This window comes from Podarcis pityusensis, assembly GCF_964106645.2.
Source record: "Podarcis pityusensis genome assembly, chromosome: Z".
Taxonomy (NCBI): domain Eukaryota; kingdom Metazoa; phylum Chordata; class Lepidosauria; order Squamata; family Lacertidae; genus Podarcis; species Podarcis pityusensis.
Window position 1 is genome coordinate 14,795,911 of NC_138044.1, and position 22,682 is coordinate 14,818,592.

General features: G+C 44.0%; 1 protein-coding gene across 3 annotated transcripts in view; it reads right to left on the reverse strand.

Annotated features, from left to right (window-relative positions):
- Window positions 1–5,730: 5,730 nt before the first annotated feature.
- Window positions 5,731–22,682, reverse strand: part of GFI1B (growth factor independent 1B transcriptional repressor) — a 29,173-nt gene continuing 12,221 nt past the window's right edge. Inside the window, exons 2-9 of one of the 3 annotated variants that reach the window (XM_080990657.1) lie at window positions 21,561–21,654; window positions 18,270–18,465; window positions 13,072–13,203; window positions 12,632–12,793; window positions 11,064–11,314; window positions 10,104–10,241; window positions 8,765–8,930; window positions 5,731–7,884 (exon numbers count right to left, since the gene is read on the reverse strand). In XM_080990657.1, the coding sequence (XP_080846783.1) occupies window positions 7,706–7,884; window positions 8,765–8,930; window positions 10,104–10,241; window positions 11,064–11,314; window positions 12,632–12,793; window positions 13,072–13,203; window positions 18,270–18,387 (1,146 nt within the window). In that variant the 5' untranslated portion in view covers window positions 18,388–18,465; window positions 21,561–21,654 and the 3' untranslated portion in view covers window positions 5,731–7,705. Of the gene's footprint in view, window positions 7,885–8,764; window positions 8,931–10,103; window positions 10,242–11,063; window positions 11,315–12,631; window positions 12,794–13,071; window positions 13,204–18,269; window positions 19,045–21,560; window positions 21,655–22,682 lie in introns of those variants that run through there. The other 2 variants (XM_080990656.1, XM_080990658.1) reach the window with 2 other exon arrangements.

The following is a 22,682-nucleotide window of genomic DNA, read 5'->3' on the forward strand; positions in this document are numbered from 1 at the left end:
GTTTTGCAAAGAATTATGGGATGTGCTCTATGACACACATGCAAACACACATAGTCCATGCAGATATATTTATTATGTCTATTTTTTAAAAAAAGATTCATAAACTTATTTGTCAAAATGAATGGTGCATACATAGCAAAACTGTACACAAAACTCAGCTAAAACAATTAAAAACTAGTAATAATCATTATAATATTTTTTATTATTTGTACTTCACCCATCTGATTGGCTTGCCCCAACCACTCTGGGCACCTTCCAACAGATATAAAAACCATAAAACATCAAACATTAAGAACTTCCCTATATACAGAGTTGCCTTCAGATGTTCTCTAAAAGTTGCATAGTTATTTATCTCCTTGACATCCGATAGGAAGGTGAGCGCCTCTGCCTGGTTCCTTGTAACTTCACTTCCCCCACCTATTTTATTTCTCCTGTATTATGTTTTGTCATGTTAATAATTTGAATGCTTTGGAATTCAGAGAAACAGGAAATAAAAGGATATATACAAATTGTTGCTCTGGGAGGGGAATGGGTGTGTGTGTGTGCACCTCCTAACAACTCTCTGCACCCATAACAAACTACAGCTGCCAGAATTTCACACGAAACCAGTTACAGTTTATAGTGGTATCATAGTGGTTTAAATGGATGATATGAAGGAGGCTTTAAAGAGGATCCAGTCTTTTATAATAACTACTGCTCTAAGTGTCTCCCGTCCAAGACTTTCCATGTTTGCCTGTCCTGCAGATTTTCTCACCATCACCTTCCATTTTGCAAAGTTCCCCAGTTGCATGGAAGACTTTCACCTCCTCCTACACTCCGTTCCCATGTCCTCCGCCTTGCCAATCTGCCTTTTGTTGTGGGGTGGAGAAAGCCCTTTTCTGGATCTCTGTGTTGTGAGACTGGGCTCTGATAAGGCCTAGGGTGACCTATCTTGCCCTGGTAGATCTTCCCCCTCCCTAACAGGCCTGCTTGACAGCCTTGGCAGTTGGCAGCTGGCAAACCCTGATAAACTTATCACCCCAAAGCTGAGCTCCACAAGCTGCCCTCCTCAACCTCAGATTTCCAGGCTCCCGTTTTCCAGTAGTGTTTTACTTTGTGTCAGGGTGAGGGGCATAAAACCAAAGGTTGCTTTAAAAAAAAAAGTTCTCTTTTTGTATCCTTATTTTTTATTAACTTATTGCATTTATATTCCAAGGAAGGGTGGTGGGTGTGGTTCTCCCCCTCATTTAATCCCCACAACATTGGGAGGTAGATCAGGCTAAGAGACAGTGACTGTTACTACTACTGTCTTTAAATTATTGTTATCATTATCATTATCATATCACATTTATAGTTCATCTTTTCCCCCAATTAAAGTTGGTGGGCATGGTCCTCCTACTCTTCATTTAATCCCCACAAGCACCTTGTGGGATTGGTTAGGCTGAAAGGCAGTGACTATTAATGCTACTTTCTTTAAATTATTATTATGTAGTACCGTATTTTTCGCCCTATAGGGCGCACTGGCCCATAGAACGCACCTCATTTGGGGGGGGGGGGGAATGAATAAAAAATATATATTCCCCTCCCCCCAGAACAGGCTGCTATCGGCAAGCCTTGCGAGCCCGGCGGCAACTCCCGCCAGGCACGCAAGGCTTGCGGACACCTGCGCGAAGCACGGGGCGTCCTCTGGAGGGTGCCCCGTGCTCCGCGCTGCAGGCTGCCGCCGCAAGCCTTGCGCGCCCGCGGAAACTCCCCCCGGGCGTGCAAGGCTTGCGGATAGCTTCCTGAAGCCTGGAGAGCGAGAGGGGTCAGTGCGCAGGCTTCAGCAAAAGCCTGCATTCGCCCCATAGGACGCACACACGTTTCCCTTTCATCAAATACGGTAATTACCCCTTCACAGAGCTACAATTCCTAGCATCCTTAACAAACTACAGTTCCCAATATTCTCTTTTTGTGGCAGGAGCCATGTGATGTGAAGGTGTCCAGTACAGTGGTACCTCTGGTTGTGTACTTAATTCGTTCCGGAGGTCCGTTCTTAACCTGAAACTGTTTTTAACCTGACGCACCACTTTAGCTAATGGGGCCTCCCACTGCTACCGCGCGATTTTTGTTCTCATCCTGAATCAAAGTTCTTAACCTGAGGTACTATTTCTGGGTTAGCGGAGTCTGTAACCTGAAGCGTATGTAACCTGAAGCGTATGTAACCTGAGATACCATTGTATGTGGACTTGCCGTAGGCAGTTGGGCCACACTGCCATCCTCAGCAGCCATCCTAGCCGCCAGTCAATTAGGAACTAACCTAACATCGAAATCTCAACAAAGCTGGAGGAATGAAAAGCCCGATTGTCTCCTCCTGCCCTATCTTTCACCCCTCCCCACCTTAACACCTTCATTCCTGTGCTGGGGGGGGAAGGGGAGGGATATTTGGATTGCTTTGGTTAGCAAATTAGGGGCATGCAAAGCACTCCCTGCAGGCTTCTTCCAGGAGGGGCTGGGGGGGGCGTTTACACGTTTGTGTATTCTTCCTTCCAGCTGTCTTCAACCAACAGATCTTGGGTTGATTATGAGCAGGAAGAGCAAAAATGTGCAATCTCCAGAAAGGTGAAAGCATTTTGTGTGGTGGGGGAAGGGGAGGACATGGGAAGCTGCCTTATACTAAGGAAGGCCAACATTCCTTTAGCTCAGTAATGTCAACTCTGATGGGCAGCTACTCCCCAGTGTTTCAGACAAGGGGTCTCCTCTAGCCTTACCTGGAAATGCCATTGGGGATTGGAAATGCCTGGGCCTTCTGCATGTAAAAAGGTGCTCTGCTCTAAGTAAAGGTAAAGGAACCCCTGACCATTAGGTCCAGTCATGGCCGACTCTGGGGTTGCGGCGCTCATCTCGCTTTATTGGCCGAGGGAGCTGGCGTACAGCTTCCGGGTCATGTGGCCAGCATGACTAAGCCGCTTCTGGCGAACCAGAGCAGCGCACGGAAATACCGTTTACCTTCCTGCCGGAGCAATACCTATTTATCTACTTGCACTTTGACATGCTTTCGAACTGCTAGGTTGGCAGGAGCAGGGACCAAGCAACGGGAGTTCACCCCGTCGCAGGGATTCAAACCGCCGACCTTCTGATTGGCAAGTCCTAGGCTCTGTGGTTTAACCCACAGCGCCACCCGCATCCCTCTAGTCCTGGATAAATAACTGATTTAAATAGGAAGCCTTTTACCAACTCAGATCATTGGTCTAGCTACTCAATCTTGTCTACACTGACTGGCAGCTATCTCCTGAGTTTCAGACAGGGGTCTCCTCTAGCCCTACCCAGAGATGCCGGGGATTGAACCAGGGACCTTCTGCCTGCAATTTTACAGAGTCATAGCATTGGGTCCGTCTAGCTTGGTACTGTCTGTACTGACAGGCAGCGGCTGTCAGGATTGAATCTGGTGGGGATTGAACCTGGGACTTCTGCGCTGAAAGTACGACACTTTTGCTGCGCTGCAGCCCTTCCCCAACATCCCAGGAAGCTTTTTGTAGATGTAACTGCAATGGCCTTGCAAACCCCAGGTAAATCTGTAAATATCCATAAAAAGCAAATCAGACACCTGGCTTCTCTCCTATCTTGTGAAACAAAAGGCTTTGCGTCAATGACATTTCCATCACTATCAGTTATTCACATTACCTGGCTAGCCATGAGGCTGACTTACATAGCCCTGCTTTTGAATCTGTGTATCCTGAAACATTCTCCCTCCCCACCTCTTCCTGTTTTTATTTCCCCAGCCTCTCCTTCCATTCTAACTCATTTAGAGTGGCAGCAAGAAAACTTAGGGAGTCATGACTTATGTTTTAAAACCCATGAGGTTGTCCCCAGCAGGCCACACCCCCATACCTAAGTCATGCCTCTCAGATGGCCTCAGCTTTGTTATAAGAATTTAAAGTCTCAAAAATATAAAATAAATGTACAAGGCAAACACATACAGTAGTACCTCTGGTTGCGAGGCCTGTTCGCAACATTGAAAACAGCGCAACCTGAAGCGCCGTATCTGCGCAGGTGCACAGCGCGATTTAGCGCTTCTGCGCATGCGCGAGCGGCGAAACCCGGAAGTAACTCTTTCCGGTACTTCCAGGTCACCACAGGCCGTAACCTGAAAGAATGTAACATGAAGCAAACGTAACGAGGTATGACTGTACATGAATACATAAACCACATGTTTGAAACAGTACAGGAAGACAGTCCTGAAACCATTTTGACTCTCCCAAACTGACCAAATATTTCTCTGCAATGAGGGAGAAATAGAAAAAACCTCCCCATTGTCTCTGTGCTCACAAATCCTGCCTCAAGGGCACATTTAAGGTGTGACTAGGGTGAACCTGTGACCTGGATCCAGGAATTAAGTAGTTATAATAACAAAAGAGTGGCCAAAACCCAGATAATGCAACCAGGTAACCTGCCAGACAGGGTTAAATAAACAACGCACTCAGATTTCTGTTGTAGACCACCTCTTCTGTGATGTAGGTATGATGTTTCTGGGAACGGTCTGGAGTTTGAGGGTGGGCAATTTAAAAAGTCTATATAAGGGCGAACACCTTTGTTGTGGGTTCCTCTTCTTTCCTGCTTGGGGTGAGTGAGGAACTTGTTGCAACAGTTTAATAAAGATCAGGCTTAATAGCTGCTTTGCTTCTCAATATTCTCTGGTTGGCCTCTGTTATTTTCTCTTACCGATAGGGAACCCACTTAAGGACTCTATACAGGCTCTTGGATACCCCATAAGGAAAAAGGGCAGATTTTGTTTACAACAGCTTGCCTCACAGGACAAATGGGGTGACCTGCCCCATGGGGCCACAGGTTCCCCACTCCCCACCCCTAGAGATAGTCATTTATTTTTATTTATAAAACACTCTCTTTGAAGGGTATATTTATCTCCTCTTACCCTTATCTGAGAGAAAGTCTGTTTACCCCCCAGCTCACGTGAATGTATGCTGTTTGGTAGAAGAATGTGGAATGAAAGTTATTGCAGACCCTCCAACTGTCCCTATTTTCCAGGGAGGGACCCGAATTTACAGAAGCCATCCCGATTTCTGACTTGATCCTAGAATGTTCTGTTTTTCATTAGGACGTCCCTATTTTCATCAGAAAGATGTTGGAGGATATGGTACGATGTTTTTATATGTGGGAAGCCAGCTAGAGTGACTGGGGCAACACAGTAGGACACCCCTATTTTCTTCAGAGAAATGTTGGAGGGTATGTTATTGGCCTCTGTGTGGAGTGACAGCCAAGATCATAGGAGCCAGTTCTCAGGGGCTGAGGTCCCTTCACCTCCCATAAATTATTTGAGGGGGGCAGGTCCCCCCAAAGGTGATGGGCCATGGTTTGTGTGTGCACCATGACTTGTGATCAATTCTGTGAAGTGGGGCTTACCTGCCCCCCCATTATTTTATTCAAGTTGGCACCCACATGGCCTCTCCCCACCCTGAGAACTAATGTAGGAGTATCTGCAGTACCCCAAGAGATAGAAAGGGTGAGGCCCCTGGAAGTTTGAAAATAGAGCTTTTGGTCCAAACTCTAGGAAATCAATGTATCATGTGGTTGATTTCTATACTTTTTACTTCCGTGTTAGGCGTTTTTATCTCTCCTGTTTAATTCTAAGCTGTTTAGTTAGGTTGGTTTGTCTGTATTGTTTTATACAAACTTGTATGGATTGTTTTTTTAAAAAAATGCATTTATTGATATTATGTACTGTATCATAAAGTTCATACAGTTTATACACCACTTATAAAAAACAACAACCTCAAAGCAGTTTACAAAAAAGGATAAAACAATAGAATTATCACTAAGAAAATAATTTAAGACAATCAAAAAGTTAAAATAACAATAGACTGAAAACAGATTCAATCTTGTGTCATGTTTCTAAGCATCCAGGTGGACTTGTCTAAACATTGTTTTTCGCGGGTGCCAAAAGAGAGTACAATGCAGGCGCTTGCCTCGTATCAATAGGCAGAGCTCTAAAGCGTAGGTGCTGCCAGAGTAAAAGATTTATTAGAAATGTGGAATGGGTATTATGTGGCACCTGTAATAGTGGCAATTCCACTGATCGAAGCATTCAAGTGGACATGTGATAAGACGATCTCATAGGTTGTTTCTAATATATATTTTGAATTGTTATTCTTGTTATACTTGTTCTGCTGGTATGTTGTGATCCACCTTGGGCACAATTTTGAGGGAAAATGGAGTACAAATAAACAGATCATAATTATATTAGTGGCATAGGGAGTTGGGGGTGTCTGAATACTCCAAAACAGAGAGCAGAGAACCTCAACGCAAAGGTTTGTCCTCCAGTAACTATGTGCTCATAGGTGCTGTGTAAGGCATCTTTGGTAAAAACACCAGGGGTGGCATGATTCATTCAAAACAATACATACAACAAGATAAGCATAAATACATATTGACAGTGTTCTCTGAGAAGGCAGATGAGGTTTTGCTGGGGGGGGGGCAACAAGGAGGGGCTCAAGCTTAGCCATTATGCTCTTCTTTCTTGCAAATCTTCTTCATGCAGCATATCAGTGTTCCATGCTTAAAGTGGTTTTAACTGTTCTTCCTTCTCCCTAGGGCATCATGGGCACTGTAGTCCTGTGGGGGAAGACTACAGTGGTACCTCGGGTTACATACGCTTCAGGTTACATACACTTCAGGTTACAGACTCTGCTAACCCAGAAATATTACCTCGGGTTAAGAACTTTGCTTCAGGATGAGAACAGAAATCCTGCAGCGGCAGCGCAGCGGCAGCAGGAGGCCCCATTAGCTAAAGTGGTGCTTCAGGTTAAGAACAGTTTCAGGTTAAGAACGGAACTCCGGAACGAACTAAGTTCTTAACCTGAGGTACCACTGTAGTAGGAAATGTCCTACTCTCAGTAACCTACATTTCCTAGGATTCTTTGGAGGAAGCCATGACAGTTCAGCAGATTAAAAAAATTATCCCAGAAGGGCCTTAGCTCAGTGACAGAGCACTTGTTTTGCAGGCAGATTATATGGAACAGACTTAGGCTCCATTTCACTGTACATTTAAAGCTGTATCATACAGCTTTCAACTTTCATAGCTTCCCCAAAGAAATTATGGGAACTGTAGCTTGTTAAGGGTGTAAGAGTACTTGGGAGATCCATTTTCCCTTCCCAGAGCTACAGTTTCCAGATTGGCTGAACAACCAATCCCTCTTAACTTTGGGATTTGTTGCTCTGTTAAGGGAATACTACTACTATGTACCCTTAACAAACTACACTTCCCAGGATTCTTTGGAGGAAGAATTCCCAGAGTGGTTTAACAACTAATTCACCTTCCAGGGGAACTCTGGGAATTGTAGTTCTGTGAAAGGAGTGGGGAGTCTCCAAATTGCTCTCATCCTCCTTAGCAAACGACAGTTTCCCAGAAGCCGTGGTACGAGATAGCTTTAAACGTACAGTGCAGAGGGGGCCTCAAACCAAGTAAGGCTGTTGAGCTGTGTAGCTCAGTACTGTCTCCATTGACTGTCCTCCCTTGAAGGAGAAGAAAATCTACAGGTGGGGAAAACTGAGCCTAAGCAATGGGCCCTCTGGAAGAGAACAATGCTGCTCTTCCTTAGGCTCCTTCATTCTCTCTCTCTCTTGATGAAGAACAGGAGGAAATTCATCTTGGGCACACTCTCCTCTCTCTGCAAGGATCTCTCCTGATGTCAGCCATCTCCCCTTAGCTGAACTCAGAAGGCTGTTCTCCTCACTTGAGGCTATGCTGACTCTCCCGGTGTCGCCGCAGATCCACCTTGCGCTGGAAGCCCTTGCCGCAGAGCTCACAGCTAAACGGCTTGAACCCAGTGTGCTTGCGGCTGTGCGTAATGAGGTTGGAGCTCTGGCTGAAGGCTTTGCCACAGACCTGGCATTTGTGTGGCTTCTCCCCTGGATGGCAAAGAGGAGATGACAAGAAGCAAAAATATATCAGCAGCTCTAATTAGTCGTACTGTCTTAGGAGCTCGAACAGTAACTCAATGGGAAAGAGCCCAAAGTCTTACACTGGATGCTTGGTAGTATTTACCTTGGAATATACCGTATTTTTTGCACCATAACACTCACTTTTTTCCTCCTAGAAAGTAAAGGGAAATGTCTGTGCGTGTTATGGAGGGAATGCCTATGGTTGGCATGCCTACGGATTTTCCTCCTCTAAAAACTACGTGTGTGTTATGGTCGGGTGCGTGTTATAGAGCGAAAAATACGGTAGCTATAATGGATAAAATTATTTTTGACAAGGACACTCCCAAAACTCCACAGGTGCCCACTGGCCTAAGAGGTGTGGTGAACTACTACAGGGCCCCTGGGAAGCCTGTTGCACTTGAATTTATCCCAGGAATAAATTCAAGGCAAGGGAGAGACCAAACTGGCTTCTCTCCTGGATGGCAAAGAAAGGAGGTCAAAAGGAATTATTATATGTATCCATTAGGTCACCAGCATGGCACTCAGGGGCTCCAATGTAACTTCCAGTACCTGTGGAAGTGGGTTCAAATCCCAACTTTCCCAAGAAGCTCACTGGGTCATCTATTACTTTGTCTCAACCTAAACCTTCCTTACAGGGTTGTTGTGAACATAAACTGGGGAGGGGAGAAACCACTTTGAGCTCCTTGGAGGAAAGGTGGGTCTAGACATATAATAATAATAAACAAGTAAAAAAACCAAGTATTGCACCTGCATGTGAAATAGACACATGCTGCAATAGACACATGAGTGAAATAGGCTGAACCAGCATCTCCCCATCCCACCAGCAGGGGGGTACTCCTCCTCTCACCTGTGTGGATGTAAGTGTGTTTTTTCATGTCTGACTTCTGGTGGAAGCGTTTCCCGCAGTACTGGCAGGGGTATGGCCTTGTGTCTGAGTGGATCAGCAAGTGAGTGGAGAGGGTGGAAGAGCGTTTGAAAGTCTTCCCACACATTTTGCATGCAAAGCTTCTCTCCTGTAACAACAAGATCAAGAAATCGAGACCAAAAGTCAGGCCAGTTGTCCAGAGATGGGAAACACCAACCCTGGAAATCATGCAAGTGAATACAAGCCGCATTTGCTTTTGTTGGGGTTGTTTTAGGTCTGCAAAACCTAAGTAAATGTTATTTCCAGTTTATGTCTTCCAGGTTTTCCTCAGATTGAAATTGATCACATAACTAACGACATAATTAATTTTGTTTATTTCAAGTGAATAGTGACTAGCAAGAGAACAACAATGTAGGTACTTTTTGCATTTGGAACTTTTTAGTTTAGAGAAAAGCTGGGGAAGAGGTGACATGACAGAGGTTTAATGTTCAGGACAGGGGGGAAAAGGAAGAACTTCTTCACACAGCTCATAGTTAAACTATGGAATTTGCTCCAACCTAGATGGCTTTAAAAGAGGTTTGGATAAATTCATGAAGGGTAAGGCTGTTGATGACTACTAGCCATGATGGCTATGCTCTGCCTCTGCAGTTGAAGGCAGCACTGCTTCTGAATATCAATTGCTGGAAACCACAGGAGGGGAGAGGGACGCGGGTGGCACTATGGGTTAAACCACTGAGCCTAGGGCTTGCCAACCAGAAGGTCGGCAGTTCGAATCCCCATGACGAGGTGAGCTCCCGTTGCTCGGTCCCTGCTCCTGCCTCCCTGCTCCTGCCAACCTAGCAGTTCGAAAGCACGTCAAAGTGCAAGTAGATAAATAGGTACCGCTCCGGCGGGAAGGTAAACGGTGTTTCTGTGCGCTGCTCTGGTTCGCCAGAAGCCGCTTAGTCATGCTGGCCACATGACCCGGAAGCTGTACGCCGGCTCCCTCGGCCAGTAAAGCGAGATGAGCGCCACAACCCCAGAGTCGGCCACGACTGGACCTAATGGTCAGGGGTCCCTTTTCCTTTACCTTTACCTTTACAGGAGGGGAGAGGGCTCTTGTGCTTGAATCCTGCTTGTGGGCTTACCACTGGGGTCTCTGGTTAGCCACTGTAAGAAAAGGATGCTGAACTAGATGGGCTATTGGCCTGATCCAACAGGGAATTATTGTGTTCTTATGTTGTAGGTTTTCATGGAAGCCGAACAGTAGTGGAATGGAAACAGATCTGATTGTGAGAGACACGGGACAGGAAGAATATTATTGCCTCTTCTCACTCCTGACCTGAGAGTGAATGTTGGCGTGTTGCTCCAGACTCACAGCGTGCCCAAACGTTTTGCCGCAGGTGTCGCAAGCAAAGGGTCGTGTGCCGCTGTGGGATCGTCGGACGTGGACCTCCAGTCCATGTGGGGTAGAAAATATCTGAGAGGGCAAAGAGATGTTTTTACAACTGTGGCAGTTCAGTCTGTCTCACGTTCTGCTTTTCCGCCTCTCCTTCTCATGGAGCAGGCTTTCCCCAACATGGTTCCAGCCCCGCCTCCACTGGTGTTTTGGACAACAAGTCTCATTAGCTTGTAGCAGGAGGCAAAGGGTTAAAGCCCTTTTCCATCCACCATACCAAGTTCCCACTCTAGATTAGACCTCCTTTACAGCTGCAATTTATTTTATTTTATTTTTTAGCCATTCAGCAGCATGAATTATGTATGCATCATCTAGGTTATCATGGCAGCTGGGTCCATGGAGACTATGCTGCCTGCTTGCTTCCTATCTGGTCAGCCTGTAGATTGGTAAATGAGCAGTTTGTTTCAATGATGTAAAACAACAACAACAACAAACCACCCTTGTGGAATTCTCTCCTTACAATGAAATAGGCCCTTATATTTGTTCTCTCATGAGAGAGGGGAATGCCTTTTCTTAGATCAGAATGGGGAACTTTTGGCCTTCCAAATGCCCAGCTTCAAACCTTTCTAGCCCAGATGGTCGTTAGATGAGCTCGGAATTGTGAATGTGATCCTAAGCTTGGTTATTTCCTCCTTCTTCCCAATTCATTTTCCTTTTGTGTCATGTCTTTTTAGATGAATGATTGGTAAGCCTCCTTGGGAGCCTCTCTTGGCCGAATGGTAGGGGTAAAATATTTAAATAAACTCCCATCAGCCCCAGCAGGTATGGCCGAGGATGATGGAAGTTGTAATCCAACATCAGAAGGGCCACAGATTTATCACCGATGGTCCACGGGGAACTCACCTTGTTACAGATCACACAGTGGTATGTCTCCATGTCCGGTGAGAATCTCAGGCTGTAGTCAAGGGGTGGCTCAGAGGCTGGGAGGAGGTGGCTCTCATACAGGCTAACGGAACGTTCCAGAAGGGTAGAAGAGGTTGGCCTGTAGCTGTATGGAGGGCGGAAGGCACTCCAAGCAAAATTGGGCTTGTAAAAGGTGGCCACACTTTCAACTGAGCCACTGTCTTTGGATTTCAGAGCTTGGACAGGCATCTCTGAGGTGAAATAGGATGAATCAGATTATCAGCCTGCTCGTAATTTACTTTTTTTTAACCATACAGGGCTGTGGGGGAGCCTTTTGCAGCCCCAGGGTCACAGTCCCTTCTAGGCAACCTTCCCAGGGCCACATGCCAGTGGCAAGCATGGCCTGAGGAAAAAGTGGATGGAGCCATATGTGCGGTGCTTTTTTCCTGGGGGTACGCATACCCCTAAACATTTTGTGAATCTTTGTACTTTTGTCCATTTAATGTATTTACTGTATTTTTTGCTCTATAAGACTCGCTTTTTCCCTCCTAAAAAGTAAGGGGAAATGTGTGTGCATCTTATGGAGCAAATGCAGGCTGTGCAGCTATCCCAGAAGCCAGAACTGCAAGAGGGATTGCTGCTTTCACTGCGCAGCGATCCCTCTTGCTGTTCTGGCTTCTGAGATTCAGAATATTTTTTTTCTTGTTTTCCTCCTCCAAAAACTAGGTGCGTCTTGTGGTCTGGTGTGTCTTATAGAGCGAAAAATACGGTACTTTTCCCGATTTGAACTATAAAATGGTGATTTTCTTGAGTCAAAATGAGAGTACCTCTAAACATTTTTTAATATATAGAAAAAAAGCACTGCATACATGTAAATTTTAACTTTGTAGAGCAAAGAAGCATACACACCCTCTCCATCCTCCACCGAGGCAAACAAGGGCACATTCCAGCCAGGGAAAAACACTCGAGGTACAAAGCAAGGGCTTAAATCAGCAGGACAGAAAGACTGTTTTAAACTCATTTTCCCATCAATACTTCTTCCTACATATCCTAAAAGCAATGGTGCAAATTTGACCACTGGGCGATGCTGATGTACAGCTAAACAGAGCATCACATACACAGATTCATTCTGACCCCCAGGCTTTGCAGCTCACTGGGGCTTTCTCCCAGGCAAGTGAGTACAGGACCACAGCCTAAGTATGTGAATATTGGAAGCTGCACCCTAGACTTGCATACTAAAGGGAAGACAAAGGGTACATGGCCACTCTATCCGGCAAGTTGAGCACTTTCTCTTCTCAGACCTTTCCACTCAAGCTGAACTGGGAACTTGACCCTGAGCTTGGTTATTTCCTCCTCCCAATCAGTTTTCCTTTTGTGCTGTGTCTTTTTAAACAGTGGTCTGGCTGCTGCTCTGGGAGCCTGCCTCTCTCTCTCTCTCTCTCTCTCTCTCTCTCTCTCTCTCTCTCACACACACACACACACACACACAATTTATTTTAAACAAAAAAAGAGCACTGATTCTTACCCAGCCTGCTTCAAATAAAGTGCTGTGACCCGCAGCTGCTCACCTGATATTGGAGGCCCTGACACTGTTCTGGTCATACTCTGGGCAGGGAGAACATACTCTTCTTTGACTCCTTTAGGTTCATTTCCATCTTTTGGAGCAGAGCCTTGCGGGCAACCAGTGCTGAGAGCCTCGCTGTCCTTGGGGGTGTTGTGGCCATGAATAACTGTGATCAGAATGCAGGCAATAGTTTTATTTATTAAACTCGAGACCATCTGCATGGGAACCAGATGCTCTGCTGCTAAGCTGCAATCCTTAGCAGCTGAGGCAACCCAGTAAGATGGGCGGCATATAAATAATAATTATTGTTATTACTATTATTATTATTATTATTATTGGAAGGTGATCCACAAATCCAACAAATATAATGTCACTATGATTAAACACTGGAGGCTTTCGCATAACCAGCGTGGTTCCTAGACAACCCAGAGTTGTCTGACCCACCTGCAGTGGAGGGCACAACTGTTGCTGGGTCCCATTTCGGAACCAGGAGACCGTCATCCACAACTCGGTACTGGTGGTAAGAGTTTGCCTTCTTACTCTTCACTAAGAAAGACCTTGGCATTTCCTGTTCACCTGGGGAAAACAGATCCAGAAAGATAGGAGAAAACATTGTAAAACCAGAATTACACATTATCATCATCATCATCATCATCATGTGTTTTTTTTCTTTAAAAATGTTTAGGGGTATTCTCATTTTCCTATTTGTATTGAAATACTGCCCCTCAATGAGGCCAAACTAAGATTCACAAAATGCTTAGGGGTATGCGTACCCCTGTGTCCCCCCCAGAAAAAAGCACTGATCATAATTAAAACCACATGTGTGGATAAACTGCCATGGGTGACAGAGTAGCCCCTGATGCATTCCATAATGTTATGCAAATTTTATTTGCTGCTGCTGCTGCTACTACTACTACTACTACTAATGTTACCTCCCATCTGCTCAACCTGAACTCATGAAAAACCAACCCTGGGAAAAAGAACTAGCCTGGGGACAATACAAGCCTGCAATGTGAACATGTGTGCAATAGCACTTTCCTCTCCTGCGATTGATTCCAAGTAACTTTTATTCAGAGGCATGATGGCTCTGACAGAGGCAGTAGAGCATAGACACTGTGGCTAGTCTGATGCTCGTTTAACAACAACAGCAATAACAACAATAATAACAATAATAATTTATTATTTATACCTCGCCCATCCGGCTAGGTTTCCCTTGCCACTCTGGGCAGCTCCCAATCAAATATTTAAAAAAACAATACCGCATTAAACATTTAAAACTTCCCTAAACAGGGCTGCCTTCAGATGTCTTTTAAAAGTAGGATAGTTGCTTATTTCCTTGACATCTGATCGGAGGTTGCTCCACAGGGCAGCCATCCAAATGAACGCTCTTCTCTGCCTTCTGTGGGAGAAGGTTCTATAGTCTAACTACGCACTGCATGAAGAAGGACTTTATCTTATCCGTTCTGAATCCGCCAACATTCAGCTTTTTTGGATGTCCCTGCATTCCTAGTTTTATGAGAGAGGGAGAAAAACTTTTCTCTGTCCACTTTCTCCTTGCCATACATATTTTTATAAACTTTCATCCTGTCACCTGTTACTCGCCTTTTTTCCAAACCAGAGAGTCCCAGTCGCTGCAATATTTCCTCACAGAGGTGTGCCCTTCCTGAACCTTTTCCAAATCTGCAACATCCTTTTTGAGAAAGGTCACAGAATTATGCCCTGATTGAGACTTACTACTAAGGGAGTGATTAATTCTTTACAGGAATCTCTGTGCAAAGAGCCAAATAACAGTACATGAGCCACAAATTTAGGCACAAGAGATTATTGTCTATTGAAAACTTCAGGAATTATTCCTAATTTTGCATCCGTACATAAACATTAGCCATATGCAAAGTTTATACAAATCTGTGCCCTCTTTTCTGGAGTTCCAAATGTCCTCCCTGGACACTGCATAGCTCTTATTTCCCACATACCTCATAAAATATGCACAAGCAAATCTCTTCTCCCCCCGCTAAACCCAGCTGCCTTGTGATAAGTAACATAATCCATGGAAGAACCTCAAGGTAACATACTGGAAGGCAATCAAGTAGTCTCTCATTTGCATGGTTGTTTGCATTTTCTCCTCCAGTTGCTCCGTTCAGTAACCGTACAAACAAATGTTATATTTTGCCTTGGGAAATATGTACTCAATCCAGGCTCTCAAGATTCTCTCTGCTCCCACCACTCCTGTCTCCCAGGTCTGTTTAACTGTAAAGATATTTTGACTGCCCTCGACTCAATATGGATTGTAGCCAACTTAGACATCGTTCACATTATATATTGAAAGCACTTTTACGCCAGTTCAGACACTCGTGGCTTCTCCCCCAAAATGCTGGAAGCTGCAGTTTGTTAAGGGTGCTGAGAGTTGTATTCCCCCCTCAGACATAAAATTTCCATAATTTCCTAGGAAGAGGGGTTGGGAACGGTAGCTCTGGGACAGGAAATGGGGTCTCCTAGCAAGTCTTAGAAAGTTAACAAACTCCAGCTCCCAGAAGCCATGACTGCTTAATTTGGCAATGTATGGTGTGAATATGCATTCTACTCAGAGTAGACCCACTGGAATGAATAGACCTAAATCAGTCATGTCCATTGATTTCCATAGGTCTACTCTGAGTGGAATTGACATTGGATACAACATTTTGAAACAGCCCCATCTGGTTAATTTTTGTTGGCTTTTTAAAAAAAAAATACAGTGGTACCTCGGGTTAAGTACTTAATTCATTCTGGAGGTCTGTTTTAACCTGAAACTGTTCTTAACCTGAAGCACCACTTTAGCTAATGGGGCCTCCTGTTGCCACCATGCCGCCAGAGCACGATTTCTGTTCTCATCCTGAAGCAAAGTTCTTAACCCGAGGTACTATTTCTGGGCTAGCAGAGTCTGTAACCTAAAGCGTATGTAACCTGAAGCGTATGTAACCTGAGGTACTACTGTACTTATTATATTTATAGCTCATCTTTCATCCAAGGATCTCAATGTGGCATACATGGTTGTTTCTTCCCCCAACTCCTTCTTCCATTATATCCTCTCAACAACCCGGTCAGGTAGGTTAGGCTGAGACAATGGTACTCAAAGGCACCTTCTCATCCTCTCTAGCAATTGGCCTAGCAACTCACAATTCTGGCTGTCCCCCACCCAAAGTGTGAGAAAGACAAGAAGCACAGATTGTGGGCAAGTGTGGTTTTTTGAGAGAGAAAAGATACTACAACATCATAGCACATAATTGAGAATTTATCGGTGACAGGAGGTCATCTATGGTATGATAAGCAACAAAATTTAGTGTTGCTAAGTCCTGCTTGGCAGGAGAGGAGAGCAAGTGTGCTGGGAAGATTCAAGAAGCATCAAAGAAACATCTAAACATTTCAGTGTAGTATAGTATAGTTTCAACATAACTTTTTTATTTGCAGAATATGGATAGCTATTTCTTCGTTATAAATCAGTTGTTGTTTATTTTTGCTTTCCTATTTATTTCTTATCAGTTAAAAAAAAGGTGTGTTATGAACAAATATTTATTATGAAATTACGGCCCAGATAAAAAAGTTTGAGACCTATTATTATTATTATTATTATTATTATTATTAGATTGCCTTTCACACCTATGTCTCAAGGCTATTTACACAGTCACATCATAAAAAAGTTTTTAAAAAAATATTTAAAAGTAAAATGGTTTTAAAAGCAGTATGCACAAAACAACAACTGAAAATAGAATTTATAACCAATATAAAATGAGCAGAGAGAGGACCTTTTCCTTTTGCACTGAAATCCTCTGACTGAAAACTGTTCAGTGGGGATTATTCACAGCTGTTGACTAAAGGAGTGCAGCCTTAATTCTCTTCCAAATTTCTTTACAGTAGGTCAGGGTTGCAATTCTTTACCTGCTTTCCTGACACTGTAAGAAGGGATTGTGCTTCCCAGTACCATCCTAGCAGTCCAGCATTGTTTCCCAATAATTCCGTAATATGGCTTTTAAAATCATAGAATTGTAGAGTTGGAATAGACCAAGGGGACATCAAGTCCAACTCCTTGCAATGCTTTCCATTAATTCTTTTGTTATTTCATGGTTTTTCCCAAGCAGTAAAACTCAGGGATATTAGGTTATTTATTTAAATGAAGGATCAACCTTATTTCTCCTGTGCTAACAAGGCTTAACCCTGGCCAGGAACATCTTGGGACAGTTGGGTAAAGTCCCAACTAAATTTATTGCATTTATTTCACACCTTTTCTCCAATTTGCTCAAGGTAGCCTACACAGTTCTTCTCCCACTCTTAATTTAACCCCCACAACAACCCTGTGAGGTAGGTTAGGCTGGGAGGCAGTGACCGACCCAAGGTCACACCTATTGAGCTTAATGTCTAAGTCGGGATTTGAACCCTGGTCTCTCCCAGGTTCTAGTCTGAAACTCTATACTACACCAATTCTGTACACAGGGCGGACCCATTGAAATCTATGGCTTGGAACCTACGAAGTCCTCCTCAGAGTTACCTAAGTTAGTTGTGCTCATTAATGTCAATAGGTCTCCTCTTGAGTAGGATTGAAGGTAGATTTAACCCAGTGTAGAATTATAGAATCATAGAATTGTAGAGTAACCCCACTTACCTGGGAGTCAGCCTCATTGAATTTGGTATTTATTTAATGTCACAAGATTTACACACCTCTTGGTTGTAATAAAATCTCAAAGCAGTTTAGAAAAAGAATAAAATAATATAATTACCAGTAAAAAAAGAGATCATGTTAAAAACAGGTTAAGCTTAAAAACAAAACCACCTAGATTAAGATACATGTCAGCTTTCTACATGTCTGAATAGGCTTTCCCAAACAAAAATGTTTTAATGCAGGTTCTTTCCAGAGTACACTGAGGGCACCTACCTGAGGTCAGCTGGCAGGGTGTTCCAAAGTGTGGTGCAGCCACACAAAAGTATTGAATTCCTACAAGTGTGGAATGAGTATTATGGGCCAGTTCTGCAGATCGAAGCGGTTGAGTGGGCATATATGGGGTAAAGTCATTTTGCAGGTAAACTGGTTCCAAGTTGTTCTGAGTTTTATATACTTAATGGCAACACCTTGAACTTGGACTGGTATCAAACTGGCAACCAGTGCCGGTCTCTGAGCAGAGGTGTTGTATGCTGAGAGGGTCTCGGCGCTGCGGCTTTCTGCAGTAATTGCAGCTTCTGAATCCAATGCAAGGGAAGTCCCGCATGGCCCTACTCAGTGGGGCTTTTTTACTAAGAAGACATGGTTAAGATTATGCTGCAAGTTACTTAATTCCATAGATTTCAATGGGGTCTACTCCCCATTGGAGTATGACCAACATTAGCTCTCACCCATAACTTAAAAACCCCCACCATATAGTAACTTCTATCTGCAACCCTCTTCCAGCACAGTTTTTCAGAAGATTTGGTTTCTATTACATCAATACAAGCTTTAACCTAGCTCTTAGAAGTGAACTGTAGGTCCTACTCAGTGTTGGTCCTACTTAGAGTAGATCCTCTGAAAAATATGGACATGACTTAGGCCCATTAATTTCAGGGGGCTACTTGTAAAACTTTGGATACAATCCTTTAAAAAAATATTATTATTATTATTATTAGTGAAGGGTGGAAATTACCTGTTATTGCAGAATTGCTGAAAGTAGACTTGTTTTTTTCCTCAGGGACGATCCTCACAGTGAAGTTTCCTTCTCTATGACTTTTCCACAGTCTTGTAGCAGCTGAAGTTAGACACATCTCCCTCTTTCTTCCCCTTCTTCACTTTACCTCATTCTCCTCCCTGATTTTTCAATCTGATTATACTCATGTCAAAATCTGGTGGTGAACCAGGCAGCCAATGAGGAACTAAACCCCTCCACAGCATTTGCTTATCAAAACCTCCCAGGCTTCATGACCTTGAAGAGAATATTGTGTTGCTCAAGTCCCAGAAGTGACACCCTTTCACAGACGGTTAGTGACTTTTTATTTTTTATTTGGTAGAGTGTTCTTTCAAGATACTGATTTTCTAGAAATGGCAAAGGAAAATATAATTTGCCCAAACATACACAACTGAAAAACATGCTGGGCTTTGTGAAGGAAAAGTAGTGCTGCTATTTTTTCACTTAGGGCATTATGTTAAACTCATGTCAGTCATGATGAATTTATTGGGTGGCTTTACGAAATCCATCCATTTCCTCAGACCCCCACCCCATAACTAGCAATGTGGGGAATTATAATAATACCGCCCTGCCTTGCAAAGCTGTTAGGTTACTGAAATAAGAAGAACATAATAAGAGCTCTGCCTCAGTAGGCCAATGGCCCCATCTAGTCCAGAATCCTGTTCTCACAGTGGCGCCAGCCAGGCACCTGCAGGAAACTTGCAAGTAGGACAACAGCACTCTTCCCTCCTGTGGTTTCCAGCAATGATATTCAGAAGATTGGAAGCAGAACATAGTCATGGCTATCTGTCTAACATTCAGTTTCATTGAATATTCACAAGTTCTGGTATTATGAAAGAGGGATGGGTCAGGTGCTTTGAACCCTCTAAATGGGAAACACTCTAATGTCCAATTGTACCCAAATATAGACTTAAAGCCGCTCCTCAATGTCAAGGACCAATGTGCAAATTTGCTTGCGATCTTTCAAGAGGTGTTTGCATGCATAGCCATCAGACAAATAAACAACTTTCCAAAATACATAGTATTTACTACTACTACTACTACTACTACTACCTACTACTACCACTACAATAATTTATTCATATATTGCTTTTCAACACCCCACAAGTCCCCCAAAGCAGTGAACTACATATTAAAACAACAAAATACAGAATGGAGTACAGTGGTACCTCAAGTTACATACGCTTCAGGTTACATTCGCTTCAGGTTACAGACTCCGCTAACGCAGAAATATTACCTCGGGTTAAAAACTTTGCTTCAGGATGAGAACAGAAATCATGCTCTGGTGGCGCGGCAGCAGCGGGAAGCACCATTAGCTAAAGTGGTGCTTCAGGTTAAGAAGTTTCAGGTTAAGAATGGACCTCCGGAACGAATTAAGTACTTAACCCAAGGTAAAGGTAAAGGGACCCCTGACCATTAGGTCCAGTCGTGACCGACTCTGGGTTTGCGGCGCTCATCTCGCTTTATTGGCCAAAGGAGCCGGCGTACAGCTTCCAGGTCATGTGGCCGGCATGACTAAGCCGCTTCTGGAGAATCAAAGCAGCGCACGGAAACACTGTTTACCTATTTATCTACTTGCACTTTGACATGCTTTCGAACTGCTAGGTTGGCAGGAGCAGGGACCGAGCGACAGGAGTTCACTCCGTCACGGGGATTCGAACCGCCGACCTTCTGATTGGCAAGTCCTAGGCTCTGTCGTTTAACCCACAGCGCCACCAGAGTCTCTTCTAACCCAAGGTACCACTGTACAATAAAATGGCCTAATAGACTGATCATCAAGTGCAACAATTTTAAAAGAACAAAACCACACATATAGGAAGGCCAAAGAAAAGCCCTTCCAAATGGTGCTCCCACAAACTCCTAAATCCCACTCCCAGGGCCTTGAAAAGATAGAGCTGCTGCTTTGCTCTAGAACAGGGTGGTCCAACTTTTCATAGCAAGTGGGCTGCAAGAGTACTTTGACAGGGAACTTGCAGGCTGCCTTGTCGCTTTGGGAATGAGACATTAAGTTCTGGCAGGGTCCTAGAGCCCTTCCATCTCCTTCCCAAAGCCCAGTGCCTCGCTTACCTGGCTTTGGGAAGGCAGCACAAGGGCTGGGAGGGCTGGTGGAGGACATCAAATGTTGCCAAGGGTTACCAAAAAAAGGCCCTGAGGGCTATGCTTTGACACAGGGGGGGTGGAGATGTCTTCACCCAATACACATTACCTGATCCTTTCCATACACCTGCGACCCCTCCATTCCCCAAATTCTTATAATAATAATAATGAATTTTATTTATTTTATTCAACAATGCTGTCATCTGGGCATGTACAATGGGTGTTTGAAACTTACGCACCTCAACTTAAGCATGGCTCAGGTTTTCAAATCAGATGGAAGGTGGGTTCGTGGGGGAAATGCATAAAACAACAGTATTTCTGAAGGAATTGCTGGATGCATATGGATTGTGACTAATGTCATGCGGACTGAGCTTGAAACACCAGAGATAGGCACAGGTAATGCATACAACACAACCTAAGGTTTTTTTGTTTTGTTTTTAATCAAGTAGCTGTCGCTACTGCCATCTACTGACAGAACGTAAAATTTCACATTTCTCATATTATTGTTGTTATTACAGTGGTACCTTGGGTTAAGTACTTAATTCGTTCCAGAGGTCCGTACTTAACCTGAAACTGTTCTTAACCTGAAGCACCACTTTAGCTAATGGGGCCTCCTGCTGCTGCCGTGCCGCCGGAGCACAATTTCTGTTCTCATCCTGAAGCAAAGTTCTTAACCTGAAGCACTATTTCTGGGTTAGCAGAGTTTGTAACCTGAAGCGTATGTAACCTGAAGCATATGTAACCCGAGGTACCACTGTATTATTATTTTATTAAAGATTTTCTTGATTTACAAAAGTGTGTGCAATGTCTCCATTGATTTATTATTGATTGATTGTGGCCCTCAGTCCTCAGACACATCACCTTCAATGCCCCCCATAACCTAGAAGAGGTAGGATTCTCTCATGTTACACATGATCCTCTAGGACAGGGGTCAGCAACCTTTTTCAGCCTTGGGCTGGTCCACCGTCCCTCAGACCATGTGGTGGGCCGGACTGTATTTTGAAAAAATAAATAAATGAACGAATTCCTATGCCCACAAATAACCCAGAGATGCATTTTAAATAAAAGCACACATTCTGCTCATGTAAAAACACCAGGCAGGCCCCACAAAGAACCCAGAGGTGCATTTTAAATAAAAGGATGCATTCTACTCACGTAAAAACACGCTGATTCCCGGACCGTCCGTGGGCTGGATTGAGAAGGTGATTGGGCTGCATCCAGGTCCCGGGCCTTAGTGTGCCTACCCCTGCTGTGGGATAAGAACATAAGAAGAGTCCTGTTGCATCACTGTTACTACTGTGGCCAATCAGCACATTACACACCTGACGCACTGATGAGGTACCAAGGCCACAACCTTGAGAGAGGTGCCTGACAGGTTTCAGGGCCTTTTCTGTAATCCACCTCTCTCTCTCTCTTGCTGCATCTCTTTCACAGCCTTGACATTTCCCTCTCTCAGGGAAGAGAGATGCAGCAGCGAGAGGGGCAGTTCATACCTAACTATGCCAACTTTGAACCAACCCCTTCTAAATTCAGTGACATTTACTCCCAGGTAAGGACTTTCAGGATTCCATGAAAATAAAGGAAACTGCTCTTACTCTGAAGTAGATGCAAATGAGCTCAATGGACCTTGCTCTGCACCCTTAAAATACATACATTGATTCCCTTTAGTGATTTGAAATTTTATCAATAAATATTACAGTATAAATTTGTGAAGTCTTTAATGTGTCATCGTGGGACTTTTGCACGGTTGTTTTCTGCTATAGCACAACACTGCTACCCTCTGGGATAATAAAATGATAGTATTAATTACAAGGCACACATCCAAGGATTATAGCCATAAATTGCATGCTGCAGTAAATCTACAAATCATAGCTGTGGTTCTTGCAGTGCAGGGGGCTGGAATAGATGACCTTTGGATTCATTCAAACTCTACAATTCTAAGAGGCGGTAATCTCTTGCAGGATCTCCCTTTTGGCTGTTGTGTTGATTGCTTTTTTCTTTTTGCCTAGCATTAAAAAGTGTCCTTGGGTAGGGGAATTAGCAGCTGCATAATCAGCCTGGAAATCAGCTTGCTTTCCTTATAAGGAGGTTGATGTTCAGGGCCAAGCAACAGAGGCCTATGCTAAACTAATTCCTAGAAAATCTTTAGGCTGCAATCCTATACATGTTTTTACTTTTTGCTCAGGCTGACCCTGCCTCATGCTCCCAGGGCTGCATCCTTGACTGGGGGCCTGTGGGAGGTGGTTGGCAGATGTGATGGGTTTGCAATGGGGGTAT